The 11,415-nt window shown below is 47.4% G+C and overlaps 1 protein-coding gene across 1 annotated transcript in view; it reads right to left on the reverse strand.

Annotated features, from left to right (window-relative positions):
• The window catches only part of LOC106572971 (ubiquitin-like modifier-activating enzyme 1), an 88,364-nt gene that overhangs the window by 63,679 nt on the left and 13,270 nt on the right, over nucleotides 1–11,415 (reverse strand). Inside the window, 4 exon segments of the mRNA XM_082962298.1 lie at nucleotides 1,380–1,577; nucleotides 4,072–4,206; nucleotides 5,685–5,853; nucleotides 10,774–10,832. Of these exon segments, the coding sequence (XP_082818424.1) occupies nucleotides 1,380–1,577; nucleotides 4,072–4,206; nucleotides 5,685–5,853; nucleotides 10,774–10,832 (561 nt within the window).

The following is an 11,415-nucleotide window of genomic DNA, read 5'->3' on the forward strand; positions in this document are numbered from 1 at the left end:
TACAACACCAATCAGATATTATCCATCTAGTAGGACGCCACCCTGGGTGATGACACCACTCGGGGTCTATCTGGTAGGACGCCACCCTGGGTGATGACACCACTCGGGGTCTATCTGGTAGGACGCCACCCTGGGTGATGACACCACTCGGGGTCTATCTGGTAGGACACCACCCTGGGTGATGACACCACTCAGGGTCTATCTGGTAGGACACCACCCTGGGTGATGACACCACTCAGGGTCTATCTGGTAGGACACCACCCTGGGTGATGACACCACTCAGGGTCTATCTGGTAGGACACCACCCTGGGTGATGACACCACTCAGGGTCTATCTGGTAGGACACCACCCTGGGTGATGACACCACTCAGGCGTCTATCTGGTAGGACACCACCCTGGGTGATGACACCACTCAGGGTCTAGGGTCTATCTAGTAGGACACCACCCTGGGTGATGATAACACTCAGGGTCTAATAGGACACCACCCTGGGTGATGACACCACTCAGGGTCTACCTAGTAGGACACCACCCTGGGTGATGACACCACTCAGGGTCTACCTAGTAGGACACCACCCTGGGTGATGACACCACTCAGGGTCTATCTAGTAGGACACCACCCTGGGTGATGACACCACTCAGGGTCTATCTAGTAGGACACCACCCTTGGTGATGACACCACTCAGGGTCTATCTAGTAGGACACCACCCTGGGTGATGACACCCAGGGTGTAGGGTCCATGATCACCCAGGTTGGTGGTGGTTAGTTCTCTCAGAGGATCTTATATAAAATGTTCTCCATACTATATCTATATATCTGGGTTTTACTTGTTTCATTTACCAACCCTAAAAATGACCACAAATAAAAAATAAAAAAAAAAGTGACGAACACGGTTTAGCAGCGGCGGGGTTCCAAACATCTAGGTGTGGACCAACTTAACGCCTTAGGTCCAATCAGATCTTAGTCTAGGGCGTAGGAGCTAGGGCGTCGTAGGAGCTAGGGCGTCGTAGGAGCTAGGGCGTCGTAGGAGCTAGGGCGTCGTAGGAGCTAGGGCGTCGTAGGAGCTAGGGCGTCGTAGGAGCTAGGGCGTCGTAGGAGCTAGGGCGTCGTAGGAGCTAGGGCGTCGTAGGAGCTAGGGCGTCGTAGGAGCTAGGGCGTAGGAGCTAGGGCGTCGTAGGAGCTAGGGCGTCGTAGGAGCTAGGGCGTCGTAGGAGCTAGGGCGTCGTAGGAGCTAGGGCGTCGTAGGAGCTAGGGCGTCGTAGGAGCTAGGGCGTCGTAGGAGCTAGGGCGTCGTAGGAGCTAGGGCGTAGGAGCTAGGGCGTAGGAGCTAGGGCGTAGGAGCTAGGGCGTCGTAGGAGCTAGGGCCGTAGGAGGGTACTAACCTTGGTGATCATGGAGATCATGGCAGAGAGAGGCTGCTCTCCGTTGGTATCGATCACCAGCATCTCCTCTCCGAAGTCACAGAAGAGCTGTCCGAAGAGTCCCCGCGTGTCAGCGACCACCAGCTTGATGCCGTTACTGTGACAGAAGTCTCCAACGCGCTGCTGCTCCTCTAGAGGGGAGTTGGTGAGGACCACAACCTACAACACAGAGACAAAAATCCCCCCACACACACACACAATAGTAAGGAACTACTATGTACGTCTTCCCTGTGGCTCAGTTGGTAGAGCATGGTGTTTGCAACACCAGGGTTGTGGGTTCGATTCCCACGGGGGACCAGTACGGATTAGAAGAAAAAAATAAAATGTATGCAATGTATGCATACACTACTGTAAGTCGCTCTGGATAAGAGCTCTGGATAAGAGCGTCTGCTAAATGACTAAAATGAACTAATGATTACGCCCCTGCTCTTTCTCTTTGCTAACGATGATAGTGTGTGTTCAGTCATCAATCTGTCGCATGTAGAATTTCCTAGCCTATTCAGTGGCGAATGGCCATGCTTTTCTGAAGTTGCAAGATTGCAGCTTTTGATTGCCGATAGAAAGGCCTAGCGCATTGACTATGAGTTTCTTCAAAGTAGCCACCCTTTGCCTTAATGACAGCTTTGCACACTCATGGCATTCTCTCAACCAGCTTCACCTGGAATGCTTTTTCAGTCTTGAAGGAGTTCCCACATATGCTGAGCACTTGTTGGCTGCTTTTCCTTCACCCTGCGGTCCAACTAATACCAAACCATTTAAATTTGGTTGAGGTCGGGTGATTGTGGAGGCCAGGTCATCTGATGTAGCATTCCATCACTCTCCTTCTTGGTAAAATAGCCCTTACACAGCCTGGAGAAGTGTTTTGGGTCATTGTCTTGTTGAAAAACAAATGATATCCCATCTGGTTTGCGCATAGTGGGACTGGCGTATCGCTGCAGAATGCTGTGGTAGACATGCTGGTTAAAAGTGTGCCTTGAATTCTAAATAAATCACTGACAGTGTCACCAGAAAAGCACCACCACACCACCTCCTCCATGCTTCACGGTGGGAAATACACATGCAGTGATCATACGTTCGCCCACACCACGTCTCACAAAGACACGGCAGTTGGAACCAAAAATCTCCCATTTGGAGTCCAGACCAAAGGACAGATTTCCACCGGTCTAATGTCCATTGCTCGTGTTTCTTGGTCCAAGCAAGTCTCTTCTTCTCATTAGTGTTCTTTAGTAGTGGTTTCTTTGCAGCAATTCAACCATGAAGGCCTGATTGACACAGTCTCCTCTGAACAGTTCATGTTGAGATGTGTCTGATACTTGAACTCTGTGAAGCATTTATTTGTGCTGCAATTTCTGAGGCTGGTAACTCTAGAAAATAGTAAAATAAAGAAAAACCTATTTGGCCAGATGATTACTTGACCATAGCTAACTTGATGGGTGACCAAAAAGCTGGTCACTCACCCACACTTCCAATGACATGGCATTCTTCTAGCTTACATTAGCCTCTGTGTTTTTAGCTTGATAATTAGCTACCGTAAATTCAGGACTATAAGCCGCAACTTTTTTCCAGGCTTTGAACCTCGCGGCTTAAACAATGACGCGGCTAATATATGGATTTTTCCCGCTTTCAATGTTTTTTTCCCTCCAAAAAAACACATTCTGTGATGTGCTCAGTTTTTTGGGCGGCATGATGCTTTCATTAGACCAATGAAATTGCCGAACAGGTTAAGGTCAAACAACTTTTTTGTTTACTGTTTAGACTAAATCGAGCGCTCTCAAACTTCCCATCAATCTGATTACGGTAGTCATTTTGTCACCCTCATCATGGCAAAGACATGGAGAAATGCATATGACGCAGCTTTCAAGTTGAAGGCGATTGATCTGGCTGTTGGAAAAGGAAATAGAGCTGCTGCACGGGAGCTTGGTCTTAATGAGTCGATGATAAGACGTTGGAAACAGCAGCGTGAGGAATTGACTCAGTGCAAAAAGACAACTAAAGCTTATTGCTAATTATTTTTTTTTTGTTACAAGCCGTGTTTCGTTAAAGCCTGTTTATTTTTGTTACAAGCCGTGTTTCGTTAAAGCCTGTGTAAAGTTCATTTGTTTCAATGTACCGGTAGGCACCTGCGGCTTATAGACATGTGCAGCTTATTTATGTTCAAAATAATATATATTTTTTAAATTCAGTGGGTGCGGCTTATATTCAGGTGCGCTTAATAGTCCGGAAATGAGCTACATAAAGACATGCTAGGCATACTAGCCACCTTACGACTGACTTGTGATCATTGACCTTGCTAGTTTAACTGTATTGACATTCCCAGCCTTAGATACATTTCTCCGTTTTTTGGTCCCAAAATATTGAAACTGAAACAGTGTATCCTGAATGGAGACAGCAAACAAGATACCAGACCAGCTGGGATTTACAACCTGACAACAACATGTTTTGGACTACCAAGAAATGTATTGGTGAAACCTATTCTGCCAACAATGCCTTACTGTACATCATGTCATATTGAGTCAAATAGAACCTATTTTTAAAACCTCATAAAGTTGCTTTTTGTAGCATGAACTAGGAAGGAGATATTTTTGACTGATATGATTATTTCACTGTCAGTTCCACTTTAACTAGGTAAGGGGGTGATGGGTAATAGTTTTACCTGGAACTGAGTCAGGTAGTCGTCGACGAGGGCTCCAGTGTAGGCTACTACAGGTACATAGCTGTTGAGTTCAGCCAGGCGAGTCCGAGATACCTCAGCCCTGTTCTTCCCCAGGTCCTCCTCACGCAGGTAGAACTGGAGACAGGAGAGAGAGAACGTTAATACAGGGATGGGTCCTCCTCACGCAGGTAGAACTGGAGACAGGAGAGAGAGAACGTTAATACAGGGATGGGTCCTCCTCACGCAGGTAGAACTGGAGACAGGAGAGAGAGAACGTTAATACAGGGATGGGTCCTCCTCACGCAGGTAGAACTGGAGACAGGAGAGAGAGAACGTTAATACAGGGATGGGTCCTCCTCACGCAGGTAGAACTGGAGACAGGAGAGAGACAACGTTAATACAGGGATGGGTCCTCCTCACGCAGGTAGAACTGGAGACAGGAGAGAGAGAACGTTAATACAGGGATGGGTCCTCCTCACGCAGGTAGAACTGGAGACAGGAGAGAGAGAACGTTAATACAGGGATGGGTCCTCCTCACGCAGGTAGAACTGGAGACAGGAGAGAGAGAACGTTAATACAGGGATGGGTCCTCCTCACGCAGGTAGAACTGGAGACAGGAGAGAGAGAACGTTAATACAGGGATGGGTCCTCCTCACGCAGGTAGAACTGGAGACAGGAGAGAGAGAACGTTAATACAGGGATGGGTCCTCCTCACGCAGGTAGAACTGGAGACAGGAGAGAGAGAACGTTAATACAGGGATGGGTCCTCCTCACGCAGGTAGAACTGGAGACAGGAGAGAGAGAACGTTAATACAGGGATGGGTCCTCCTCACGCAGGTAGAACTGGAGACAGGAGAGAGAGAACGTTAATACAGGGATGGGTCCTCCTCACGCAGGTAGAACTGGAGACAGGAGAGAGAGAACGTTAATACAGGGATGGGTCCTCCTCACGCAGGTAGAACTGGAGACAGGAGAGAGAGAACGTTAATACAGGGATACGTCCTCCTCACGCAGGGATGGGTCCTCCTCACATTTGCCCGTTATTCTTTTCAAAATTCTTCAAGCTCTGTCAAATTGGTTGCTGATTATTGTGAGACAACCATTTACAGGTCTTGCCATAGATTTGACCTTGTGTTTTAGGTTATTGTCCTGCTGAAAGGTCAATTCATCTCCCAGTGTCTGGTAGAAAGCAGACAACCAGGTTTTCCTCTAGGATTTAACCTGTGCTTAGCGCCATTTATCCTGAAAAACTGCCCAGTCCTTAATGGTAACAAGCACACCCATAACATGATGCAATTACCATTATGCTTGAAAATATGGAGGGTGGCAACCAGTATGGTGTTGTTCACAAACATAACACTTTGTGAATTGCTTTGCCACTTTTTTTTTTTCAGTATTACTTTAGTTCCTTGTTGCAAACAGGATGAACATGGAGCTAAATAACAAACAATGTGAGTGGACCTGACAACATAGCCAGTGATTAAAACAATCCCATACCGGCCTGGGACTGGGGTTGAGTGGCCCACCACTTCCAACTCATGATACACTGCTTACTTCATACAGAAGAGGATGCAGAACGAGTGAGAGTGAGAGAGTGAGGTCCCGCAGTGTACCTGTGAGGAGAGGTCTCTCCACTCGGCCTGTCCCTGGTCGTGCAGGGTAACACTCTTCACTCCTCCCAGGATGACGTTCTTAGCGATCTCCACGCCCAGCCCTCTCAGCCCTGAGACCAGGACGCTGGAGCGCTGCATGCGCTTCATAGCTTCATGGCCCAACACGTAGCTACGGAGGAGAAAATACAGGCTTTATAAGACTACATAACACCTTTATAACACTACGTCAGCCCTCTCAGCCCTGAGACCAAGACGCTGTAGCTCTGCATGCACTTCATAGCCCAACACGTAGCTACGGAGGAGAGAATACAGGCCAGGGTTTTTCCTGCATCAAGAGGGCTTAGGTGGTGGGCGTGGGCAGCCTGGCTGATTATTTTTAACAAATTAGAGGACCCTATTTTGGTGGTGAAGAGAAATGTTTCCATTTTTAAGTAAAAATCCTGCAATTCTACACATTTTCCCATGTCTAATGCTACAGTGCATTCAGAGAGTATGTACACCCCTTGACTGCTTCCACTTTCCGTTGCAAGGTGGGATTAAAATGGATTTTATTTTTTTTAGAATTTGAAAGCGATCTACACAAAATACTCTAATGTGAAAGTGGGGGAAAAATGTAAACATTTGCGACAAAAAAAATGTTTTATGGAAAATAAACTAATATATCTTGATATAGATAAATATTTAACCCCATAAGTCATTACATGTTAAAATCACCTTTGGCAGCGATTACAGCTGTGAGCGTTTCTGGGTACGTCTTAAAGCTTTCTCTTTAAAATTCTTTAAGCTCTCAAGCTGGTTGTTGATCATTGCTAGACAGACATTTTCTAGTCTTGCCATAGATTTTCCAGACAATTCATGTCAAAACTGTAACTAGGCCACTAGGGAACATTCCATGTCATCTTGGTAAGCGACACCAGTGTAGATCTGGCCTTGTGTTTTAGGTTATTGTCCTGCTGAAAGGTGGATTTGTCTCCCAGTGTCTGATGGAAAGCAGACTGAATAACGTTGCCTGTAAGTGCCTTCAGACATCCCATAGACCATACGCACCCCCCCACACACACAGGGACATTCCCCTGCACATGTTTCTTCAGACATCCCATAGAGCATACGCACCACCCCCCCCCACACACACACAGGGACATTCCCCTGCACATGTTTCTTCAGACATCCCATAGAGCATACGCACCCCCACCCCCCCCCACACACACACAGGGACATTCCCCTGCACATGTTTCTTCAGACATCCCATAGAGCATACGCACCACCCCCCCCCCCCACACACACAGGGACATTCCCCTGCACATGTTTCTTCAGACATCCCATAGAGCATACGCACCACCCCCCCCCCCACACACACAGGGACATTCCCCTGCACATGTTTCTTCAGACATCCCATAGAGCATACGCGCACCCCCCCCCCCCCCACACACACACACACACACAGGGACATTCCCCTGCACATGTTCCTTCAGACATCCCATAGAGCATACGCACCACCCCCCCCCCACACACACACAGGGACATTCCCCTGCACATGTTTCTTCAGACATCCCATAGAGCATACGCACCCCCCCCCCCCCCACACACACAGGGACATTCCCCTGCACATGTTTCTTCAGACATCCCATAGAGCATACGCACCACCCCCCCCCCACACACACACAGGGACATTCCCCTGCACATGTTTCTTCAGACATCCCATAGAGCATACGCACCCCCCCCCCCCCCCCCCACACACACACACACACAGGGACATTCCCCTGCACATGTTCCTTCAGACATCCCATAGAGCATACGCACCACCCCCCCCCCACACACACACAGGGACATTCCCCTGCACATGTTTCTTCAGACATCCCATAGAGCATACGCACCCCCCCCCCCCCCCCCACACACAGGGACATTCCCCTGCACATGTTTCTTCAGACATCCCATAGAGCATACGCACCCCCCCCCCCACACACACAGGGACATTCCCCTGCACATGTTTCTACTTCAGAAAGTTGGTTTATTTTTGGTCAATTGCACATTAAATCATGATTTTTAAAAAACAACTAAAAAGCTAATTATGAACCGAAAACTAAAACGCAAACAATTAAAAATGTCGCATTGCCACCTCAAACGGTCAGACTATTTTGGTCGCAGTAGTCAACCCCGTCACAAGGCCTACCGGACGCTGTCATGGGTCTTCCCAAGTACCCCAGGTTGAGTGTGTGTTATTGGGCTATAGATATGGTACTCCAGGTTGAGTGTGTGTTATTGGGCTATAGATATGGTACCCCAGGTTGAGTGTGTGTTATTGGGCTATAGATATGGTACCCCAGGTTGAGTGTGTGTTATTGGGCTATAGATATGGTACCCCAGGTTGAGTGTGTGTTATTGGGCTATAGATATGGTACCCCAGGTTGAGTGTGTGTTATTGGGCTATAGATATGGTACCCCAGGTTGAGTGTGTGTTATTGGGCTATAGATATGGTACCCCAGGTTGAGTGTGTGTTATTGGGCTATAGATATGGTACTCCAGGTTGAGTGTGTGTTATTGGGCTATAGATATGGTACCCCAGGTTGTGTTATTGGGCTATAGATATGGTACCCCAGGTTGTGTTATTGGGCTATAGATATGGTACTCCAGGTTGTGTTATTGGGCTATAGATATGGTACCCCAGGTTGTGTTATTGGGCTATAGATATGGTACCCCAGGTTGTGTTATTGGGCTATAGATATGGTACCCCAGGTTGTGTTATTGGGCTATAGATATGGTACCCCAGGTTGAGGTTGTGTTATTGGGCTATAGATATGGTACCCCAGGTTGTGTTATTGGGCTATAGATATGGTACCCCAGGTTGTGTTATTGGGCTATAGATATGGTACCCCAGGTTGTGTTATTGGGCTATAGATATGGTACCCCAGGTTGTGTTATTGGGCTATAGATATGGTACCCCAGGTTGTGTTATTGGGCTATAGATATGGTACCCCAGGTTGTGTTATTGGGCTATAGATATGGTACCCCAGGTTGTGTTATTGGGCTATAGATATGGTACCCCAGGTTGAGTGTGTGTTATTGGGCTATAGATATGGTACCCCAGGTTGAGTGTGTGTTATTGGGCTATAGATATGGTACCCCAGGTTGAGTGTGTGTTATTGGGCTATAGATATGGTACCCCAGGTTGAGTGTGTGTTATTGGGCTATAGATATGGTACCCCAGGTTGAGTGTGTGTTATTGGGCTATAGATATGGTACTCCAGGTTGAGTGTGTGTTATTGGGCTATAGATATGGTACTCCAGGTTGAGTGTGTGTTATTGGGCTATAGATATGGTACCCCAGGTTGAGTGTGTGTTATTGGGCTATAGATATGGTACCCCAGGTTGAGTGTGTGTTATTGGGCTATAGATATGGTACCCCAGGTTGAGTGTGTGTTATTGGGCTATAGATATGGTACCCCAGGTTGAGTGTGTTATTGGGCTATAGATATGGTACCCCAGGTTGAGTGTGTGTTATTGGGCTATAGATATGGTACCCCAGGTTGAGTGTGTGTTATTGGGCTATAGATATGGTACTCCAGGTTGAGTGTGTGTTATTGGGCTATAGATATGGTACCCCAGGTTGAGTGTGTGTTATTGGGCTATAGATATGGTACCCCAGGTTGAGTGTGTGTTATTGGGCTATAGATATGGTACCCCAGGTTGAGTGTGTGTTATTGGGCTATAGATATGGTACCCCAGGTTGAGTGTGTGTTATTGGGCTATAGATATGGTACCCCAGGTTGAGTGTGTGTTATTGGGCTATAGATATGGTACCCCAGGTTGAGTGTGTGTTATTGGGCTATAGATATGGTACCCCAGGTTGAGTGTGTGTTATTGGGCTATAGATATGGTACTTACAGCTGGTCATGGGTCTTCCCAAGTACCCCAGGTTGAGTGTGTGTTATTGGGCTATAGATATGGTACTTACAGCTGGTCATGGGTCTTCCAAGTACCCCAGGTTGAGTGTGTGTTATTGGGCTATAGATATGGTACTCCAGGTTGTGTTATTGGGCTATAGATATGGTACCCCAGGTTGAGTGTGTGTTGTGTGTTATTGGGCTATAGATATGGTACCCCAGGTTGTGTTATTGGGCTATAGATATGGTACCCCAGGTTGTGTTATTGGGCTATAGATATGGTACCCCAGGTTGTGTTATTGGGCTATAGATATGGTACCCCAGGTTGTGTTATTGGGCTATAGATATGGTACCCCAGGTTGTGTTATTGGGCTATAGATATGGTACCCCAGGTTGTGTTATTGGGCTATAGATATGGTACCCCAGGTTGTGTTATTGGGCTATAGATATGGTACCCCAGGTTGTGTTATTGGGCTATAGATATGGTACCCCAGGTTGTGTTATTGGGCTATAGATATGGTACCCCAGGTTGTGTTATTGGGCTATAGATATGGTACCCCAGGTTGTGTTATTGGGCTATAGATATGGTACCCCAGGTTGTGTTATTGGGCTATAGATATGGTACCCCAGGTTGTGTTATTGGGCTATAGATATGGTACCCCAGGTTGTGTTATTGGGCTATAGATATGGTACCCCAGGTTGTGTTATTGGGCTATAGATATGGTACCCCAGGTTGTGTTATTGGGCTATAGATATGGTACCCCAGGTTGTGTTATTGGGCTATAGATATGGTACCCCAGGTTGTGTTATTGGGCTATAGATATGGTACCCCAGGTTGTGTTATTGGGCTATAGATATGGTACCCCAGGTTGTGTTATTGGGCTATAGATATGGTACCCCAGGTTGTGTTATTGGGCTATAGATATGGTACCCCAGGTTGTGTTATTGGGCTATAGATATGGTACCCCAGGTTGTGTTATTGGGCTATAGATATGGTACCCCAGGTTGTGTTATTGGGCTATAGATATGGTACCCCAGGTTGTGTTATTGGGCTATAGATATGGTACCCCAGGTTGTGTTATTGGGCTATAGATATGGTACCCCAGGTTGTGTTATTGGGCTATAGATATGGTACCCCAGGTTGTGTTATTGGGCTATAGATATGGTACCCCAGGTTGTGTTATTGGGCTATAGATATGGTACTTACAGCTGTCTGGAGTACAGGCCTTCATCGATCTCAGCATCATTGCCATTCTTAGCCATGCCCTGGAGAAAACAACCAGTCAGAAAGATCAGGTAAAACAGACAGAGGAGCAGTGTGTGTGTGTGTGTGTGTGTGTGTGTGTGTGTGTGTGTGTGTGTGCGTGCGTACGTTGGTGTGTGTGCGTGCGTACGTTGGTGTGTGTGCGTGCGTACGTTGGTGTGTGTGCGTGCGTACGTTGGTGTGTGTGTGTGTGTGTGTACGTTGGTGTGTGTGTACGTTGGTGTGTGTGTGTGTGTACGTTGGTGTGTGTGTGTGTGTGTGTACGTTGGTGTGTGTGTGTGTGTGTGTACGTTGGTGTGTGTGTGTGTGTGTGTACGTTGGTGTGTGTGTGTGTGTACGTTGGTGTGTGTGTGTGTGTGTACGTTGGTGTGTGTGTGTACGTTGGTGTGCGTGTGTACGTTGGTGTGCGTGTGTGCGTTGGTGTGCGTGTGTGCGTTGGTGTGTGTGCGTGTGTACGTTGGTGTGTGTGTGTGTGTGTGTACGTTGGTGTGTGTGTGTGTGTGTGTACGTTGGTGTGTGTGTGTGTGTGTGTACGTTGGTGTGTGTGTGTGTGTGTGTGTACGTTGGTGTGTGTGTGTGTGTGTG

This window comes from Salmo salar, chromosome 15, assembly GCF_965601325.2.
Source record: "Salmo salar chromosome 15, fSalSal1, whole genome shotgun sequence".
Classification (NCBI taxonomy): domain Eukaryota; kingdom Metazoa; phylum Chordata; class Actinopteri; order Salmoniformes; family Salmonidae; genus Salmo; species Salmo salar.